Genomic DNA, 22235 nt, shown 5'->3' with positions numbered 1-22235 from the left:
GTGTAATTTGCCTGTTTGCTCTTATGCCAGAAGTTCAGAGAGAAGATTGATACTCATGTCTATGGAAAGACATCTCTTGCCATGACAAGTAAATGCAGGGGGTACTTTTACTGTGAAGGGATAGATTTAAACCCAACCCACAATATTTTGCTAACCCAGCAGTGTTTGCTACCTAAGCCTAACTACACAGTGAGTTAAAGCACGTAAAGCCCCCAGAACAGGAAACAAACTGCAACCTTGATGCATTTTATGAACTTGGATCTCGCCTGTATTGATGCCAACTGCTGCTTTATAAAAAAGGTGCAATCAAAAAGTTTTTCCTATAAAAAGATAACAACGTGCATTTCCTACCCCCTTCAAGGTTGTGTCCTTGGGAGGTAAAACACTGCTCCCAGTACTCCTGCTGCATTTCAATCACTGCCAATATATACAGGGTGTGATAGAAGGCAACAGGAAAAATCAGAACAGTTTTTGTTCTAGGGAAACATTTGTTATATAGATATAGGTTAGTTCTGCTGCTGTTGTGCATTTTAAAGTGGGAGTCTACAGAGACTTGCTCTTGGAACCAGCCCAAGTGGCCAACAGAGGAACTGCAGTTATCTTTGTTTTTGAGCCGCGGAGCTTTCAGGTCATGTAAGTGCAAACCTGCAGTGGTCTCCTCTCAAAAAGGATGCAGCTGTCGGCAGACTGCTGACTCTTTGAATTTATCTGTTTTCTCTTTCTAAGGTAAGATATCTCCTGCACGTCTTCAAAGAGATAGCCTAGTATCTTTTACGGCTAGAGGTGAAAGATCGCCTCATGTCTGTCTTGAGGTCAGCGTACAAATCCTCCTGGGCAACGAGGTCAGCTACAAGTATGCGGCTTCTCCTTTCAGTGGATGTACTCCCTGTGGACAGAATAATCGTGTGTGTGTGTGTGTGTGTAGGTGTGTGTGTGTGTGTGTGTGTGTGTGTGTTATGGGTGTTTAAAAGCTGGAAGTTCAATCATTGTCATGGGAAATTACAGGAAAATTTCCTGCCACTGGCTGATTTTAAAGTACTGTCACACACACTCATACAGAGCACTTCATAAACACCTCAGCCTGAACTTATATCTAAGTTCAGCTGTGCATGGCCGGATCATTTTCGCCCATAGTAGACCATCTGAAAGAGCTCTGTCTTGCAGGCGACACCTCTGTCTGTTTCCATGCTGTGACCTCTTTGTTCCTTTTTCCATTTTTACTGTTGCCCAGATGAAAAGTTGGGGGTGTGGTGAGATGGGGTGATTAAAGAGAAATACTCTTATTTTGAAGGTTGTCTCCATTTGGTTTCATGAAATCATGACTATAATAAAAGATGGGAGGACTTTCCAAAGAGCTGTCAGTTCACAGAGCCAGCAGGTACTTTCTACTCTGGGAACAGACACACGCAAGCAGCCTCCACCGTGGGAATATATGCATGATTTATATCCACTGTGGCCATTACGCAAGGCTGCAGCCCCCACGGGACGAGCTATTTAACCAGTGTAAAAAATTGGATTAATTATGTTTGCTTAAAATGTTCTCACTTTAAAACATCATTTCCAGCGATGAGGAGGCAACTCTGACTCATATCTGACCATCGGTGCAGAACACCAACAGTCTGTCTGCCATCTGAACCAGCAATGATTTGACACCTGAGATGCTTTTTTTTTTAACAGCAAGGCAAAAATTTGAACTTTTAATGTGGTCTGTTTTCACAATATTTCATTTTTTCATGGATGTCTTCTAGATTTACACCCCTGGGCATTAAGAGAGCAGCCTGTCTTTTCAAGAAAGAGAGCCTCAGGTGTGAAGGAAACTTCTGCTGCCGGCCAAGGCGGAGCAGTCAACCCGAACTTACTGGACCATTTGTAATAGACCAATTTGGCTTTTTCTTACACTAGCAGAGGCGGAACAAACTCTCCTGAATGTCTCAAATTAGATTTTTATACATGACTTCAACTTTCCTCTAACATTTAAAAATTTAACTTCACATTTATCATCTCAAATTTGCTGTCAAAGTGTTAGTGAAATCCATAAAGTGCTGCATATGTTGATCCAAAATCTAAAAAAATATATGGGGATTTAATGAAGCTACACTCTCTGGATACTCTTATTAGATACACCCTGCTAGTACTGGAGCCTCTTTTGCTTTAGTTGTTCATGGTACAGATTCATCCAAGCACTGAAAACATTCCTCAGATACTTTGAACCATGGATCCAAACCAAAAATAGCCCCCAACCATTGTTACAAGGTAAGAGGAGATCCCTGTTGTTTACACCAAATTCTGACCCTATCATCCAAATGTTACAGCAGAAATCGAGAGTGATTAGACCAGGAAGCATTTTCCAGTCTTCTATTGTCCAGCTTTGGTGAGCCTGTGTGAACTGTAATCTGTTTCCTGTTCTTAGCGGACAGGAGTGACACCCAGTGTGGTCTTCTGCTGCTGTAGCTCATCTGCTTCAAGGTTCAACATGTCTTTCCTTTGAAATGCTCTTCTGCATTCTTTGGTTGAGCAGTTATTTGAGTTATTGTTGCCTTCCTGTCAGCTCAAAGCTGATATCTCTGACATCAACAAGGCATTTTTACGCAGAGAACCACTGCTCAATGTATATTTCTATGGCAATAGTGAAGTCTTTGTTATACTTATTGTTAGATATTATTATATTTGTTATTCTATTTGCACACCTTTTATTATAATATACATATTCTCCCCCTGGAGTCAGTAATACCTCGCAGGCTTTCACACTTCTTTGTAAAGTGGCACTTGTTTGAACCTGTCACATCTGATAGAGTTGCAAAGCGCTTGCGGGCCGCCACAGATCTACACAACACCGTGATTAGATGCCCATATGCTGCTGTGGTAAGCTCCATCTTGGAGCATCCCATCCAGGTCTGGCATTCTTTGAGTCAGAGTCTGCCAGAGGGGCGTGCTCGCAGAAAGTCAGTCCTTTCACACCAGCAGGGACACCGTTCAGCTGCCGAGATTCACCATGGCTTCATCTCTGCACCGCACACCCGTTTTGTTGCGTTTTATTCACTTGTCGTTACTGCTTGCTGGTGTTTTATGCGACCTTGAAGCAGAAGAAGATGAACATGCCAAGCACACGTACACGGTGGATATGTTCAACGAGGCGGTGCCCACTGCACCCCACTTTGTCATGTTTTACGCTCCATGGTAAGTAAACGCTCGCTAAGTTTTTCTTTTTTTTACACACGAAGTTAAGCAAATTCCCCAAAAGTACACTGTCTATGTGTTTAATACTCTAATTACTACTGAAAACACAAAAGCGTTTCTGATACTGGATTGGAGCAAACCGGCAAATTAGCAAGCAAGCTAGTTAGCACGCAGGCTAGTTAGCACTAGCTCATTCCTTTCGCTCTTTGAGTGATCTTAGCTTAGTTGCTAACTAGCAAAGCCAAAATAGCCAAGTGCAGCTGAGCGAAATGAAACGCATTTTCTTCTTTTACGCGGTCCTCGCTGTCGTTTATGCTAACACTTCGCTAGCTGCCAATATTCAATGTGAAGGATTGCAGTTGAAAGCTGTACTCAGACAGTTAAACAGCTTTTATTCACAGAGCAGGAGTTATTGAGCCACCGTTCAAAGTTGTTCTTACAGGGCTGCGCTTACGTGGCACGCACTGACTGACTGACGTTATAACAGTTGTTGCAAAACTGAGGTTCACGGTCCCCCTAGAGGTCCTTTGCGGGTAACAAGAATTCATAATGCCATTATTGTTATGCAGTTTAATTTGGTCACCATGCACTGCATAATGTAAACAGGGAGCTGACGCTAAAGGCAGAGATTATGAGATTATGTGAGGGTTTTTTTTACACGTGATTGTTTAACTTTTTCATTCATGGAGAGAGAGGTTATGTAAAAGTGAAGATTATGCTAATATGTTATGGAAATTGGTTTACATGTTGGTGTTATTATCAAATAACAGGAAGCAGAAAATATTAAAGCTGTGTGCCAGTGTCTGCATTCAGAATACAGTGTTCACATACACTGTTATGAAAATATAAACTCAGATTTCCCATAATGCATTAAATCCCCTGTTTGCCTCTCTTATGTCAAGGTGCGGCCATTGCCAGAGGCTACAGCCGACGTGGAACGAGCTGGCAGAGAAATACAACAGCATGGACGACCCCCCGGTGTATGTGGTAAAAGTAGACTGTGTCCAGGACACCAAATTTTGCTCCAATGACCACGGCGTTAGAGGCTACCCTACGTAAGTACTGGACTCACACAAGCTGCTGTCTCATATCTTGGCCTCATCAGCTTCACTTATTGATGTCCGATCGCTCCGTATTTCATTTTTGTCAGTTTTCCAGAAACACAGAGCATAACGCAGCAGCTGAAGCATTTAGGCTTAAACTCCTCTTAGATCATGGAAGTAAAAAGTCTTTTTCATCACTGATTGACAGAGGAGTGACACATTGACATGCATTTGGTCGAATATTCTGCCATTATCTTAATGGCTGAAACTTGGATGTTGCACCATGCACACTGTAACTGCAAATGCAGCAGTTTACTCCATAATCATTTACAGAATACCTGTATTTATGGTTAAAGTTATAGCTAAGATTTACTTTAACTCTCTCGTCCAGCTGTAGATTTTAAATTATAAATCTGCCATGCCACGTCTCATGGAATTGAATATATTGTCTTATGTGCAGGCTTAAGTTGTTTAAGCCCGACCAGGAAGCAGTGAAGTACCAGGGCCCCAGAGATCTGCAGTCTCTGGAGACCTGGATGCTGAAGACTCTCCAAGAGGAGCCTTCGGTTAGTAGTTTGGTGTTCATTCAGTCATAACCTCACGTCCTCAAACCAGTGCAAGACTGATGCTCATGCTTTTTGCTGCTGAATGTTTTTGCAGGAACCAGAGAGTGAACTGGAGCCTCCTAAAGCCCCAGAGCCCAAACAGGGAATGTATGAGCTCACCGCCCTCAATTTCAAGACCCACATAGCCAAAGGTAAAAATGCATTAAAAGAGATCCTGTGTAGAGCTTCAGTTAGGCAACATAATTAGCCAAGCGACTTTGCGTATTTACGCAGCTGCATCCTGCTGTAACAGATAAGCCGTTTCTGTGTTGCCGTCATTTTTGATTCTGCTTTCAGTTTTCAGCCACACCGAGTTTCTGGATCTCACATTGGAGAATGGAAACACCTCATTAACTAGATTTACATAACTGACATTTCACCACCCGAGTACCCGAGCGTTAGTCAAAGCCAGCCGACTGTAAAAACCCTCGTCTCCCATCACCTCACGTTTCTGGACTTTGAGGCAACAACTGCAAAAATAAACGCCACTCACGATAATTGTCTCGCTGAAATTACGGCTCTTGAGCTCCACTGAAGTTGAATGTTTTGGTTTTGAAGGAAAAAAAATAAATGATTTCTTGTTTGGAGATGAAAATCGGCAGGATATGACATAGGTATTTTTAAAACGGTGTTTATAGGTCCCCACCTTCACATCTTGGCAACAGGGCTGCAATAAACGTTGCTTAATTGGTTCATGTGAGCTGTAAGAGGTGTATATCCATTTACAGCAGGTTGTGTTGAGTTTGCAGTGAAATCAGCTTTCTTACGTTCATTTTCTGGACCAATAAACGTCAGCCTCGCTTTGGTAGAATTGTGTAAATGTATAAATTCCCTAAAAGCTGGTGTGCAAATGCTGCAAGGCTTTTCATGTTCTACCTTTTTCTTTTCTTCCTGCCTCAGGCGCCCACTTTATCAAGTTCTTTGCACCTTGGTGTGGTCACTGCAAAGCCATGGCCCCAACATGGGAACAGCTGGCCACCACCTTTGAGCACTCTGACGATGTGAAGATAGGAAAGGTGGGTTCAGATGTTAAAACAACAGAACAGATGGACACTTACTACAATGAAAGTTTACTTTCTTGAATTAGTCCCAGGTCCCCTTTGGGCAAACATTATTTACTCTTAAATGATTCCTGTCAGGATCCTGTGTGACAGAACAGGATGTTGATCATATGAGGAGTTAACCATTTGCATACTGTGTTATAAAAACAGCTCACAGAGCCAGTGTTTGCAGTGTTGCGACATTCCTGTTTAATAACACAAGTTTGTGTATTTGTGAACTAGGTGGACTGTACTCAGCACTACGAGGTGTGTTCTGAGAATGGTGTGAGGGGATATCCCACACTGCTCTTCTTTTACAATGGAGAAAAGGTATGCAAAAGGTTTGGGACTAGCTCTTTGTGTATGCATGTGCACAGCCTGTAGATCCCAGCGCTACACACAGGTGTTTGCTTAGGTGTTAGGTCAATAAACAGTAACTGTCAGGAAAATCTAAATATAAAAGGTTCAAATGGATGGTGCCTTAGAGACCGGCTGAGGAGTTCAGTCATTGAAGATCAGAGCAGAGCTGCTGATCCTCATCGAAAGGACCCAGTTGAGGTAGTTTGTGTATCTGACCAGGATGCCTCATGGGCATCAGAATATTTTGTTAATTCCAGATGAAATTATGTAGTCACACTTGCTCCAAAACAGTAACTAACTAGACTAAATTCAGTAATACAAAATATAACAAAATAGCTCTAATATATAAATATCTCAGTATATTGCACAAAATTGAATATAGATGAAGTTGAAATTGAGGTGCCCTTCTTATATACTGTGCATTAGATGGAGGGATTGTACAGGGCGATATCCACAGGCAGGAGTGATTTCCAGTGTAGTTCAGTGGTGCATTTGGGTAATCTCAACCTGTCACTCAATGTGCTCCTGTGACTGGCCAGCACGTCTTGGAATGGGTGGGAGGTTTTGTCTAGCATTGTCCTTATCTTGGACAACATGCGGCTCTCCGACATCACCTCCCAGCTACGTCCCCACAATGTTACTGGTCTTATTGTTGGCGCCCTCAACCTGTTGCCCCAGCATGCAACAGCATAGAGTGGCTTCATGAAATGATGGCTCCCACATTTCATCTTTTATCCCCACGTTGTTGTCGTCCGCTCTGCTATGTTCTACGCTTATTTCAATTACTTGATCAATAATCAGCGACTACTCAAGAGCACAGGGAAGTTTAAAAAGTCCATGCAGCTGTAAGGTCGCCGTTCGCTGCTCAGTTGAACCGTCAAATGTACAAAAATGTATGATTGTGGAATTTGTATAAAATAGTTGTACACACCAGACAGATGTTGGGAGTCGGTGTCATAGGCATTGTTTTAGTGTCATTCATTCCACTTGTTTAGGAGACGTGGAACATGCAAACATACATGCGCTAAAATCATTTCAGTGTGATGATGATGATTCATACTAAGCTGCTTAAATAGTTACAGAGACAAATCTGAAGGCAAGTAAAAACCCACCAAGTCAGAGTATAATCGGTCCATCAAAATGGTCTCAGAAACACAGTATATATGCCTTTGATAGCTGGCTTGAAAAAACATCCTGCTTTTCTTAATAACAGTGTTCTGTTGAGGGGAACTCGTTTGGTTCAGAGGTCATAGGAAGAAAAATAACACATTTGATGCGTACATCCAAGAAATATTCAAAATATTGTTACACTGGTTACAGTAACTCTTGTTTCTTGTCCTCTTGTCATAGACAGAACAGTACAAAGGAAAGAGAGACCTGGACTCCTTCAAAGACTTTTTGGACAACCAGCTGAAGGCTGCACTCACCGAGGAGGAAAAGCAGGAGGAGCAGAAGGAGGAACCAAAGGCAAATGAGATCCCTGCTGAAGAGCCAGCTGAAGAGGAAGCAAAGGTGGGTGTTCACAACAGAGAGGTGTTGTACTTGGATAATATTTTGGTGTCCTCTTTTGTATTTCCTGTTTTGTATTTTTAAGTGGGGGCGTTTGTGTGCCCCGTTGAACTGGTCCTCAGAGACCTTAGATACACAGCAGCTGCACATTGCAGTGATCGTTGATGCATTCAGTGGGATCCTGGCACTGTAGCTGTAAAGTTATTGTGATTCTTAAAGGGCTTGAATTGTGTATTTTTACATTACACACACAGTGCACTTCTTCTGGATGCCATTACTGAGAATCTGCAGCACATGAGCAGCAGTTATTTCCTGTTGCAGTGAAACTATTCAACACAACACATGTACACGCAGTAGTTACACTGCAGGTCTTTGAGCATGGCAACCATTCAGATTCCAGTTAGGTGAGAGACTGGCAGCTAAATTATGCCAGGATTTTGCATATCTTTTATTAATGAGATGATGTGGGCATTACTGGGGAACATAACCTGTGCACACAGTTCATAAGCTCTCACTCCAGTAACAGTATAATAAATATAATAATGCAATAATGTCGCCATGGTGAGGAAAAGCAGATCCATATAATTCCAACTTGTATTCCTGTCCTCTTTCTGTCTGTAGTCCAGTGTTTTGGTCCTGAATGAGGACAACTTTGAGGAGACTGTAGCCAAAGGATTCACCTTCGTCAAATTCTACGCTCCATGGTGAGATTATTGTTTAACATCTTTCTTCATTGTGTGTTGTTAATGTCAAATGAATCATGACGCCTCAGAAATTAGTTCAAGTATTAAATAATGCTGAACCTTTGTCTCTAAGAGAGGGTTTATAACTACTAAGAGTAAGATGAGTTGGAGTGTATCATTTTTAAACATATATACGTTAAGTACCTGCAGATGTTTGAAGTAATTATTGTTCTAGTGACTAAAGTGATTAAACTCCTGATTTAAAATGTTGGCAGCCAGTGTTTGAAACACAATTTGTCAGTCAGTGAGAGTGATGTCACTCTTGTGTTATCCTGCTGTATAGGTGTGGTCACTGTAAGAATCTCGCTCCAACATGGGAAGATCTTTCCAAGAAGGAATTTCCTGGTTTTACTGATGTCAAGATTGCTAAAGTGGACTGCACTGTTCAGCGCACACTCTGCAACAAGTACTCTGTAAGTGAACTTCTGTCCAATGCTTTGCACTCGGAGACTGTTTCTGGCGCACGTATCCTTCTGTGAGCTTTATATTTCTGCAGGATTAAGTGTGTTACAGTGTATGCAATAAACTAAAGTGGTGGATTATATCAAAGACATAAAATTATACAACTGCTACATATTTTAATTACATACTATGAAATAAAACCCTAAAGCAGATTTAACAGTCCTGGTGGTTGGTGCACACACGTTTTCAGCTTTGAGTGAAGCCATGGTTACCCAATGATGACAGTATGGTGATATTCTTTTTTTTTTTTTTTTTTTTATGTTATCCAGGTGCGCGGTTACCCCACCTTGATCATCTTCAGAGCAGGGGAGCAGGGTGATGAGCATCACGGTGGGCGGGATTTGGAGAGCCTGCACGACTTTGTGATGAAGCAGGCACGAGACGAGCTGTAGATACAGGCTAGTCGGCGCTCTCTCTCCACAACTCTACTCGCTCACACTGCATATCTGGCCAATAGGACACCACCCTCTCTCCTACAAAAGCCAGACCCCTACTCTCCCACTACTCAGTCAGTCATCCAATGACAGGCTGGCGCATTCATCTTTTTTTGGTATTCAAGTGCAGAATCATTCGGTAAGAGTGTTTGGAAGGTGATCGTACTTCTCATTGCTCTTGGTCAACCTTAAACCACGTGGCGACTGGTTGGGCCTGAAGATGAAGTAATATGTGCGACAACCACTTTGCAAGCTCTGCTCAGAACCAGAACTCTTCACAAGAATACAATTTTATTGTATTCTTTTTTATTTTATTAAGAAATGTTAAAACAGTGGCACTAAAGTTTCTACCTGTTTGTTTTTTAAATCAAGTGTTTCTGACGTCTCTGCCATTTGACTTCTTTTTTCCCCGATGCTAATTTGTGTACATGAATTTTTTTATTTTTTTGAAATCGTAAGCCATTAGTTTTCTATTACTGTCACTCATGAGGCTGTAAAGGTTTGTGACTCTCCAATGTGAAGCAGAGTGTTAAGTTGAGGGTGCTTCATAGTCATGCCAGTGATGGCCTGTCTGACTTAACTCTCAGGGAAGAAACCACACAGACTGGGATGTGATGGAGAAGTCTGTGATTTTACTGAATCTGACAACTTTTTTTTTTCTTTCTTTTAATCAAGATTACCAGATCCTGACTGATTATTTTAGTGTCAGTGATCGACCATCCCTTTCTACTCCTAGCATTGGGAGTGTTAGGCCTGGACCATGCTGCCCCATCGCTCTGTTACTGATCTTTTGTGTTACTGCTTCTGTTTGGACAAGCCATCGTTGACGTGAAGTCTCCTTAACATTATTAGGATGTAAAGACGTGAATGTTTGTATTCTTCAGGCCAGGTTTATCCTTCCTATGTTAGAAGGATTTGGACACAGAAGGGTCGCTCATCGTCAGCACTGAAAGGTCGAACTGCTGCTCAGGGTGAGCTCAACTCCCATCGTATCCACGTTCTCACCGTGATTTCCATCTATTCTTACTGAAGCGACAGCCTAAGTTGAAAACACTGTATCGGGATGATTTAGACCTTTGGACACCAGAGCCATCGGCCTGAATTAAAATAGACGATGAGGTTCTGATTACAGTTAATCATTGAAGTGGGCTGGAACTGACAGCATTAAAATTCAACACAGAAATATCATCCGAGGGATTCGAAGGTGAAGCCTTAGTGAAAAAGCATTTGCAGTGTTTCAGTGCACCTTTCTGCAATTAACCGCCGTGTAAACTGCACCCACCTGTTAGGCAAATGCTCTTTGACCCAGGTTATGTGGAAAGCATGTGTTGTGTGAATGCAAGGCACCATTTATTGTTAAACCCAGGTACTCAAACAGTCTGAGACACAGCAGTTTTTTCTCAGTAAAAGTTTTTATGGATAGCACATGGTCTAAGCAACTCCAGTGACAAAGTCATGTTTTGTTTTTTTTTCCTTTTCATGGGTTAGTTTGTGCACAACCCACAGATTTTGTACAAAAGAGTGAATAATGGCAAAATGTAACATGAGATTTCGTAATAAATTTTTCTCAAAAATAACTTTGCATTTTCATTTAGCTCTTGCATCTCTGTTAATAACGTATGTGATTTTTTTTTCTCTTTTTAATAAAAGGTGCAATAAATAAGCTGAGAATGTACAAGTATTTACAAAAAAAAACTAAACATGATCACAAATGTAAACAGCAGCTTACCAGAGGTATATTTTGTAATGTATGATTGGTTAGGCACGTAAGGTTTCTTACTGGTATTAGTTTTTCATTAAAATATGCTCTAAAAGTACTCATGTCATTTAAAGCTCACAGTTACTCCGTTGGGAAGACGTTGCCACGTGACAGGTGCCAAATTAAAGGAAAAACCAGGCACTGCTTTTCAGCAAAACTGCTCGAATGCACGTTTATTTTTAATTCTTCAGCTCTCTTGATTGGTCAAAAATCTACCAAACTGGGTTGAGATCTGGTGACTTGAGGGCCACAGGCTCTATGAAAAGGGAAAAGCTGTTATCCTAGAAGCGGCCATTCCCTTCAAGATTTAACACAGAACAAACTGATCCCTCCAATGAATGCTTTAAAAGATAGTACGAGATACTCTGCAGGGTTTGAGCATTCAGGTTTTTCCATTAATTTGTGACCTGTCCATATCTGAACACAGTTTCACCCTCGGGGTTGAAAAAGCAACCGGCTAATTTCAGAACGCTGACACAAACCGTTCTGCGGGATGTTTTTTTTCTACTATTTCATGATGGGCTGTCAGGAGTGGAAGCGTTTGTTAACTTTGTGAGAGCAGCAACATGGAAATGGCCATTTGTGGTATGTCCGAGGGATAAGGCTGTATTCTTCGGTTCTTTGGAGAAAAACATCAGTTTAGCCACAACATGCATCATGTTGAACCAGCCTGGTGAATCGCAGCTCAGCCCCAGCCTGGCAAATATTGACATGGGGGAGAGGAGGTGGTGGTGTCGGGGGGGATATTTGGAGCGGTCCACTGCTAAAATAGCCTGCGGTCACTTTGGTTCAGTCCATGTTATATTTTTGGGAAGGCAAATATGGCTCGAGAAAAAAAACAGCAGAGGGAAGGAAGGAAATATGAGTGTGCTGACTCCAAAGTATCATTCAGTTTGTATTAGATGGTTTTGGTTAACAACATTTTGCACAGAAAAAAGAAAGTCGGGCTGATTCACACCACTTGGAAATATGACGGGGGTGTTAGCCCTGCAGTGTCATGTGCTGTAGGGAAGCTGTTCATTATCTGAGCCTCCTGCGAGAACTGATGCACCTTGCTCTTTTTTTCTATGTTGGACAGAAGACGGGAAAGAAAGCAGCACTCTGACTGGTCCCACGACAGTTCAGGTTCACCCTCTCAGGGAGGGAGAAGGTGCAGTAGCCTCTCAGGCATTCATACACACACTTCAGTAAACACATAATATACAAACTTAAATGCTTAAATGCCTCCCCCCCCCACACACATACACACACAGTCATTCACTCAGTTGCAGACCCATGAAGAGAAGACCCCAGTCCACAGCTAACAGGAAGGGCGGTAGACAACTTGGTGGCTCATGACTGGAACAAGGTGAAGTTGCCTATGGATGATCCACATGTGGTGGGGAATGGTGACTTGCTACTTGATATGTTAGCAGGTTTAACAATTATGGAAATGGAACACGGAAATGATCTTTCAGGCTGGACGTTCCTTTGCATGTTGAAGATTTGGGCGGGAATCCGGTGTCTACCTGAGGTCAACGTACACCCAACTTTGACTGAAGCACTACCAGTCTTCATCTGTCTGTCAGTGGCAGCCGCAGGCCCGCACCACCATGTTCTTGTATTTCTTCAGTATGACGTTGGAGTTGTCGTCGAAATAGAGCACTGAAATGGCGTGCAGCTTGGTGGGGGCGCAGCACGGCTTCGGTACGTTCTCGGGGTTCATCAGGTGCACCTAGAAATAATGAGAAAGACCTTCAGCCTCTTTATGTGTCAGAAATCCCCCACACCCTCTTTCTATTATCAGAAAAAGTAGCAATTAGAAATGGATGATAAACTCACAAAGGACAGATTTAAAAATGGATTTTATTATATTTTTAAATCATGCCAAATGTAGGATCATTTGACATTTCTTTAATGGCCACTGGAGACTGGTTATAAAATCCCCAACCCCACGTGACCCAACTTTACAGCATATATAAAAAGGGTTTGGACTCTGTCAGTAGAGTCTAAATTAAATTGACTGTGTAGGGATGCTCTTCTTAGATCATTCAGTCACTAAAATTATATAAAGGTTGATTTAAGTGACAGGTAGACACAAATAAATGGAGGTATAGCCACTAGCTGTCTGATAGCCCACACCTTGGCTCAAAGCGTACTCACAGCCCTTCCAATAAGGTTGTGCTTCAGTCTTAGTGAGTGAAAAGCTAATATTTGAATCATTCATTACTAACCAATAACAAACATGTCTCTTTATCTGTCCACTGCACCTGTACAGCTTATAGATATAGATAGATAGCAACTTGCTAACCAAGCTGGCTATCATTAGCTGATAACATAGAACTCCACCCTCTCGTCTAAATATGGCTGACGTTATCAAGCTTGATTAGACAGTACCAGTTATAAATGGTACAAACTGTACACGTACACATACCTGCTAATCTTTGTTTACCTGTTATTGACAATCTCTTCCACAGTGTGTGTTTTGTCCCATCACCCCCAGCCTGGTTCTGCTGGTTTCTTTTTATCAAAAAGGACGTTTTTCCTTCCCACTGTCACCAAGTGCTCGCTCATAGGGGTCAAGCCAAGGCGCAATGATTTCTCTGTATTATTATAAAGTGTCTTGATGTGACTGTTGCTGCGATTTGTTGCTATATAAATAAAACTGAATTGAAGTGAATTAAGTTAAAGATTACTAAAATGCTAGGATGGTACTCAAGGAGCAAAAACTAATCGGATGGTCTGTCCCGCACAGACTAGATTAAAAATCCTCCCAAGCACCAACAAACATGTCAGAGTGGTCCAGAGATTCAGTAACGCCAATTAGTATCGGTAGAAGCTGCTTGGCTATACTGCCTGTGCTGCCACGCTCCTAAATCCTGCATCCAATTGGGAGTTATGAAAACACAAGCTATCATCTGTACAGTTGTTTAGAACAGAGAAACTCTTCACAGAGACCAACTTTTTTTTGGATAAGACTGTATAAATATATATATTTTTAATACCATAAACATTTTAACATGGAAGTTTATGGGGACTGATTCCATTTGAAGGCTGCCTCAAGTGGCCACTAGAAGAAGAGCCGTTACTCCATATGTGGATGTACCTCATTTGTCTCTTTTATGTTTCGACTGTCCATGACAAGTAAATTTAATGGAGTTAACTGAGCTTCACAGAACTGTAACGCTATATATTCACCGATATTTATAACCCTAAGAAGGCCACGGCGACTAGATTAAAAATACACTGTCGAAACACTCTCATATGCTCCTGTGCTTATTTTTAAAGGTCATTTAGACACACAATAGACCACTATTATATCTTGTTGCAGTGTTGCTACAACAATCCTAAATCCACAGGAAAAACTGCATAAGCACCACCACAAGGTTCTGGCAGACATAAGAGACGGGCCTAAAATGACTTCTTCTTCATTGTGTTAAGAATACACACATACTTAGTGCGGTAAACCGTAGTGGGATGGTCTTACCAGCGTCTGCACAATGGCGTGGTTGGTGGCATTCATGTGGGCATTAAGGGGGAAGGAGCATTCTCCATCACAGTAGTTGGCTGCGTAGCCGTCAGGAGCAATAATCCAGTCCTTAGAGAAACACGTGAAATCAGTTGGTTTTGGGATGAACAGATGAACAAAAATGAACATTATTATTGGTTCAGTACAGCTTCACTTTCCATGTAACCCACCTGACTGCTGTTGGTAAATTCAAAGTTAACGTTCTCTCTGAGGACAAATCCACAGCGCTGTCTGTGAAATCACTCAGAGCTAATCCCTCTCCTCCTTCCTTCCTTCCACTCTTTGTCTTACTGTTTGACTCTGATGAGGTGTCGACAGGTTATCCCCGCACTCTAATTTGTGTTTTGATCTAGTTCATCTTCCTGTCAGTGTCAATCAACCGTCTGTCTTCACCTTTTCACTCTTCTGACAATCCCTTTCATTATTTCCAGCTCCCTTCCTCTGTCTGTGTGAGTGAATGATTGCTGGCAGTCTCCCTCTAGATGTCAGTGCTGTGTTAACAGCTGGTTGCATGTTCCTCTGCCCTTCTCTTTTATTTCTTCCTCTGTATCTAAGTAAACACACACACACACTGTGATCTCCATTTAACTTTTTCTGTCGCATCCTCTCTTGTTTCTGATGTGTACTGAGTAAGTGTACTTTACAGAGTCATGCTGACAGGTTTCTTTCATTTACTACTTTATCGTGTAGAAAAACTGAGACGTGGTGTTGAAATTACACATTTTTTCTTATGTTAAAGTATCTCATGGAAAAAATAGTTATACTTTCCCACAATCTAAAGTGCCTTTGACATCCCTGCTCTGGGTGACGTCTGACTTCAAGGCCATGTATCTCACATCCCACCTCCCCTCGTCAGCTAACGGTTTACCTCCCCACCACCACCAGTGCATAAACTCTGGGGCGTTCATGCGACTCCACTCCATAATTTAGCTACTCATACTTCTCTTTTCGTCAAAACTGAGCTCTCATTTTTTAAATATTAAGATATGACAATTTGTAGAAGGAAACCAGTCTGACAAGAGACGGCTACTTAATACACCTGATGGTGGCATATTGCTTTTGCTAAGAGTTTAAAAAAACACACAAATCCCCTATTATTCCAACAATCACATAATATATATAATACTATACTCTAGTCTGCATAGTAGGAACACTGATTAGAATTAAAAAGTAGTCCTGACTAGACGACTGATGTATTAGGAAACTTTTAGGTGAAGCTTAAGGAGAAAATACCTGCCAGCCCAGCTCTCTGAAGCTGACGTACAGCTCGTGTCTTCTGCATGCTGTCTTCTGATCGCTGCTGTTGTAGTCTGAAAGACAAAGAACAGGAACCATCAGGGTTCACATATTACCACGATCCTCTCCAGACACGGGGCCGCTCCACTTAGAATCATGATTAGCATCTGGCGTCGTTTTCCACATCGTTTGTGACCCTCACCGTGTGGAAAGTATGTCACAGCGCCATGACGATAAAACAAAGTGAAAGCCCTTTTCCTTGGGTAAATGATGTAAATATGTCCAGTGAAGTCCAGTGACACATTACATACTGAATCCGAGAGCAGAAGAATAACACAACACGCCTCGCGTAATGCACTGGGTGGAGAAACATGTGAGGGCGTAGACCGGAGCGCCGGCACAAGTGCTCATTACAGCGGGCGCTGCGCTGTACGTGCTTCCCATTCGTCTGCTGTCTAATGCACTTGAGCGCGTGCCTAATTGAATTCATTGGCAGTTACATATTATTTGGCACATGCACACGCAGTGAAATAGTGACAAGTGTGTTTGTGGACTCTCCGCCCATCAGCTTGTCCTTAATCATCTGTGTTCGCCTCTGCGGCCGTACAGCAACGGCTCAGACAGTCTCAGGTATAGGTTTGGTTTTCAAACTAGAAGAGGTCATTGCTGGCATTGGTCACCGCACTGAAGTCAAGACGGTGACACAGATTTTCCACTTAAGTTTCAAGGTCTCCCTTTAGCTTATTTACTCTGTCCTCTCATGAGTTTGATTACATTTTCACAACTAACCTGTCTGAGAAACAGGCAAAGTGCTACACAGTGGCACTGGTCCCATGTTCTCGATGGTTCTATATGAGGCTCTATTTGAGGCAATTATGACTCTACAACCACACACACACACACACAAGAGTAGCTTCTTTCAGCCCAAAACTGATTTTAATTGCAGTTAGTTGTTGGTCTGCACATCCATAATTATAAAACAGTTAACCAACTGTTTAGACTTTTGCTGAGGACCAGCCTTACAATCAAGCAGCAACCTCCATGAGAAATAAAGCCAAGGTGCAATGCCAAGACTTGTAGTTCCTCTAATAGCCACTTGAGGCAACTCTAAAAGCATTTACAGTCTGGTATTAAATTTTTAAAATATCTCTTTTTACCAAAGAAAAAACAGGAGATCAGAAATCAATAGATGACGTTATTGTTGCCATCTTCTATATACAGTCTGTGGCTAGAATAATATTGGGATTACAATAAAACAATAAAAACTTTCACAGGTTTGAATCTAAATGCGACTGACCCTCTCATCCAAAACGCACTGTTGACTTTTTCCAGTCTGACTCTTAACCTGTCAACTCATGCACACATAGTTATTTATCACCTACAGGCATATATAAATAGGTGTCATAGAATAAAATAAACAATAGAATAAATCAACTCTCCATCCAAGAAACTGGCATTTTATAGATTTTCTTTTGCCAGAAAAGTTTGCGTGTGTGTGTCTGTTTGTCAGTCTGTTTGAGAGTGAGTCACAAGGCAGTCGGGGATTTGTCACTCAGTCACAGCCACCACCCAGCCACTCACCTCACCAAGTCACCGACAGCAGCCTTGTTTAGTCAGCTGGAGTTGGAGGGAGACGCACACAGACATATATACAAACATATTTCGCTTATGTAATACTAATTGATTTTGGTTCCTTACATCCATACGTCTATCATTCATTACAAGCGGCGCTTCCACTCGCAGTACGTACACATAGGCACTCGCAGATGACCCGATGTTTATCTGCTTAACAGCCAAACCCACTTAGCTACTCATTAAAGCGGAGAGTTGTAATTTAAATTCACCAGAGTTGGTTGCATTACCATTTCGTCATCAAATTAAATTTAATTCTGAACAGACTCGCTGACTGCACTGCCCAGACCCGTGTGTTTTAGCTGGCCTCGTCTCAAATACAGAAAGAGACACAGACAGGGAGAGGAAGAGCAAAGCTGGGTTTCCTGCTTGGATTCATCGCAGACCATAAAGATGAGGTGACAGAGAGAGACGCATGTGAGGCCTGGCACTGCCTGTGTTTAGTCTTCATGTTTCTACCAACTGTACCATAAATGTGCAGTTGTACTTTATATAAGGACATCTACCAAATGGCACCAAAATAACTGCAATAACAAGAAAGACATATCTATGATGGGTATTTCTAAGTAAAAGGCAAATCAAGAGTAATCCAAGCCACTATTTTTGAGACACTGTGTCAAGACATAATTGCTTCCCTATATTTAACTGAAATAGTATGAAGATGACACAAAAGTAGGAAGAGATGATCTTGAAAAACACAAGCTCCACGTTTGAAAAAACATCTGCACTGTGCTCCGTCACCTCTTCAATTTAATTCAATTTCATTTTTATAACGCCAAATCACAACAACAGTCACCTCTAGGTGCATGAAGCTGTAAGGTAAAGACTCTACAATAACACAGATAAAGCCCTCTTTGATCTAGCACTTGGTGACAGTGGGAAGGAAAAACTCCCTTTTAACAGGATGAAATAGCAACCTTAGCCTATGGCAGCATGAATAAAGAAGCCAGCAGCGTGAGAGCAAAGAGCTCTATTGGGGTGATAGTCTTCTTCTTATCAACACTATGTAAATGTTTGGGGAATGAAAGGAAAATTGTTGTTTGCTCTCACTCTTTTGGCATCAGACTTTCTGTGACAGCACGTCTGGATGGCAACATATGTTGCTCCCGATCAGTGCTAACAGAGTCGTCACAAGATGCATCTCCAAACCATCTGACTCCCCTCTCCTATTCAGCTCAGAAGTGGTGTCTGTGATTCACCTCATCTTACATGAACTTGGACGCATAAAACATCAAAGCTGGTTCTTCACAGCGCCACCTGTGGGATCTTTTTAATGACTGAATGCACCACAGTTTGATGTTGGAAACTGTTCAACTATTTATCCACACAGTCTCTCACAGACTGATGAATCTCTCCTCATCTTTCCTGCATAATTTATCAGCCTCACTGGAATGCTCGTTTTAAGCCCAATCATGTTACTAATCAGCCTAATTAGACCTGAGACATGTTCCACCAGGTGGTTTTTTTGCACAACTTTTCCAGTCTCTGTGTGCCTTCTTTCCAACTTTTAAAAAAAAACATGTTACTGGCATCAAAATCAAAATTAGCATACAAGACTCAAAGCTTTAGAAGTATTTGTACTGCACAAAGGTATAAAATGGTTTTCATCAATCTTTTCACAGCTTTGCAACTTTTTTGGAAACAAGGCTGGAAATTCGATGAATATTTCATCTGACTAGACGAGTTCACTCTGTGAGAAGAAACAAAAGGTACCACTGGCCATGACAGTCAGCGGCATAGTGAGGTCAAAGGGTCATGTGTAACGGTCAGTCAGGATGCAGTCAGGTGTTTCCCTCGTTTAGGCTTCCTTCCTTTTCAGTAGGAAGGGCAGCTCGCGGCATGTCTGCTAATGTGGAAATAAGTTATAAGTTTACATGTCTGTGCAGTCAATGGTACATCTCCATGTGCGTGTGTGTCTCTGTGTACCTCTGCTTATGTGCAAATGTTTTTCTCAGCATTCAGGCATGCACGTTTGGCTCCTTGTGAAACTGTGTGTGCAGGATTGCACGCATCTATCCTGCCCTCAAACTGAACTAGTTAGAACTGTACATGGACAATACCAATACCTTTTTAACTGAGAACCAGTCACAGTACAGTGTACAGTGTTTATATACAGGAAACAGCCAAGGATAATGGAAGAGTACCATTGAAAGAACAAATCTGATTGGCTATGGAACTTGGCTGACCTGATACAAACCTGAGGTGATGTTTATAGAAAGAGAAAACGACACACCTCTGAGCTGAACTGCTACCCTGCAGTACTGCAGGATGGTAGAGGTCTCAGGGTTAATATACAGAAACATACCAATGCATACTGGAATATATTTGTGTACTACTTAAGGCATTTCTGCAAATAGTGTAGCATATGCAATACTTTAAATAGTGAAAAACACACTGTTTCTAAGTAAACACACACCCTTGTTATTACACAACCTCTCATAGAGACCCCCCTACTTCCTCATCCAGGTCGCGTTTATGATGCGTGACATTCAACTTTGGGTCAAATCACAGCTCAGGGTGGAGGGTGAATGTAGCCCAACTGCCCCCTCCACACAGCATGAGAAGCCTTCGCTCAATCAACCAGTCTAGTGATGTCTAAAGTTCACTGCTCTCTAAGGTGACTGTATTTTAAATATGACCTTGATGGTTAAAAATATTGAAGTTTATACATTTTTTGTTTGCTAGAAGGATCTAATGTGCCACTAATTAGCTAGATAAACATCCTATGCAGTCAGACAGGCAGGTCAAAGGTTCAGTAAATCATAAGTAAATAAGTGTGGCTTTGCTGTGCAGTTCAGAGTATCATATTTAGCGACATACTTCTTTTTCCCTCTTTCTCACACATCTCCACACAACTCCTTTTCCCCCTCGGTCTTCAAAGCCATCAAACATTTACAGTCTGTGGGGCTTTTTAAGAGGAATAAAGCTGATATTTACTGCGGGCTTTCATTGAGTGTAAAGGCCCAGATTTGTGGTGCCCATAAACCACATCTCCCCTTCCTGCCTGTAAAAATTTAATGCCACACAGCTACCACTGAGCTCCGGCTCCCATGAGGCTTCCATTCATTTCTTTTTCCTTTCCTTGACAGAGAGCAGAGGTGAGAAGAGACAAAAACTGACTCAACGTGTTATACTTGCTGTATTAATTAAAAGCCTTAGAGTGTGTGTGAGTGCTACTGTAGAGTTTGACATTAAAGTAGTCCGTTTAACTAAAATACTGTAAAAATACAATCATTTAGAAGCTTTCCTCCACATAATATGGAGATGCTAAGCTACGCTGGTTAACTTAGCTTAGCATGAACACTGGAAACAGGGGGAAAAGCTAGCCTGGCTCTGTTGAAAGGCTAAAAGTTTGATGTGTAAGGTGAAGTCTGTTTATCCAAAGGTAGTGCTAGGCTAAACTGGTTAGCTTTTATGCTAAACAAGCTAATATGAAGATCTCTGCAAGAAAAACTAACGAGTGTGCTCAATATCATGACTGCAACTTTAAAAAGAGGTATTTTGGTGTTTGTAACTTCTCTTGGCCCTTTGACAAAATGATAGACCTATACTCTGAGACGCAGTGCACTTACAGCCTGCGTTGCACATGTACATGTCACAGCTGTCTTTCACAAATTAAGTTGGAGGTGGCAAAGCGTTTAGATGATAACCGTGATCTTTGAAACATAATAATAACTACAATCAGAACTATGTCATAGCACAAGCCACAGCAACTATCTGACATAGAAGATTTGAGTTACAAAGGGCTGTAATGTGGATATTTTGAATTCTAGTGGCACAGTAAAAACAGCCGTAAAATCCCTGGACTAGATAGACAGATAGGTGGATAGATTATCTTTAATGAAACTTTACTGACCCCACAAGGCAAATTATTAAGTCTGAGCAGCAGGATAAGAATAAAAAAGTGCAGTATGCAATAAATAAACAACATAGTCCCAGTAAAAGTGCCACATGCACATAGAGTAGCCCTTATACTTTGAGATATTGCAAAAATTCACATACACAACGGTGATAAAAAAAAATAAAGAAAGAAACTAAAAAAGAAAACAAATGAGACAAGCTAAACAAGAGTAAACAGTAAGACTGAGATCATGTAAATTGCATTAATAAATAATTTGTACACTATAAGAATATGTCTTGCATTCAGTAGTGACACATAATTCATAAATGACTGGTTTTTAGTGAGGGGGAGGTGTAGACATGGTGGTTAATTATGGAAAAACCACCTCAGATATTGTTTGCTATTCAAAGCAAATATCTTTGTCTTTTCAACATGACTTCAGAGGATTTTAAGACCCAAACCATGAACTCCACTTTCACCTTCTTCTTGAACTACATTCAAGACCAAATATTTGAAAATAACACTAATGGGAGGGTTAAAAAAGCAGGATTTCCTCTACTGAGATGGCAATGTAAACGGACACTGTAGCACAGAGCTCCGCCGCTGCGTTACGGCAGCTTACCTAACAGTGTTTAACCTGGAAATGTTTCTCTGCGAGTAGACAAACATCCATTTGACCGCGTGATAGTAAAACTCTGCACTAAAACCGATTCATATTGAATTCATCAGGGTGGGGCTCCTACTGCCGGTTCCCACCCTGTCTATTGAATAGCAGGGGAAACACTGCTCCTTACTGAACGTAAGCACTGTGGCTCTTTAACACTGAGACTTTTAATGTACTGTATGACTTCACTTTAACCCTTCCCCGCCACTCTTTGAACCTCAA

At 41.6% G+C, this 22235-nt stretch overlaps 2 protein-coding genes across 2 annotated transcripts in view; one reads left to right on the top strand and one right to left on the bottom strand.

Moving 5' to 3' along the window:
- Window positions 1-2880: 2880 nt before the first annotated feature.
- Window positions 2881-10950, top strand: txndc5 (thioredoxin domain containing 5). Its single transcript, XM_006794729.3, has 10 exons — window positions 2881-3177; window positions 4080-4232; window positions 4681-4786; window positions 4881-4977; window positions 5726-5841; window positions 6109-6195; window positions 7576-7737; window positions 8356-8438; window positions 8761-8890; window positions 9209-10950. Exons 1-10 carry the CDS (start codon window positions 2993-2995, stop codon window positions 9329-9331), a joined length of 1242 nt encoding a protein of 413 aa, XP_006794792.2. The 5' UTR covers window positions 2881-2992; the 3' UTR covers window positions 9332-10950.
- Window positions 10683-22235, bottom strand: part of bmp6 (bone morphogenetic protein 6) — a 48147-nt gene continuing 36594 nt past the window's right edge. Inside the window, exons 5-7 of the mRNA XM_006794728.2 lie at window positions 15874-15950; window positions 14599-14709; window positions 10683-12846 (exon numbers count right to left, since the gene is read on the bottom strand). Coding sequence (XP_006794791.1) covers window positions 12697-12846; window positions 14599-14709; window positions 15874-15950 — 338 coding nt within the window. The 3' untranslated portion in view covers window positions 10683-12696. The remainder of the gene's footprint in view (window positions 12847-14598; window positions 14710-15873; window positions 15951-22235) is intronic.

Source organism: Neolamprologus brichardi, chromosome 9 (assembly GCF_056152115.1).
Source record: "Neolamprologus brichardi isolate AB-2024 chromosome 9, ASM5615211v1, whole genome shotgun sequence".
Taxonomy (NCBI): domain Eukaryota; kingdom Metazoa; phylum Chordata; class Actinopteri; order Cichliformes; family Cichlidae; genus Neolamprologus; species Neolamprologus brichardi.
This window is presented reverse-complemented; position numbering and strand designations above follow the sequence as displayed.

Bases quoted from the DNA above. Each gene is read 5' to 3' on its own strand.
- txndc5 (XM_006794729.3), top strand. From the start codon at position 2,993: ATGGCTTCATCTCTGCACCGCACACCCGTTTTGTTGCGTTTTATTCAC. The intron at 4,233-4,680 runs GTAAGTACTGGA...TCTTATGTGCAG, and splicing joins GGCGTTAGAGGCTACCCTAC to GCTTAAGTTGTTTAAGCCCG. The intron at 4,787-4,880 runs GTTAGTAGTTTG...ATGTTTTTGCAG, and splicing joins CTCTCCAAGAGGAGCCTTCG to GAACCAGAGAGTGAACTGGA.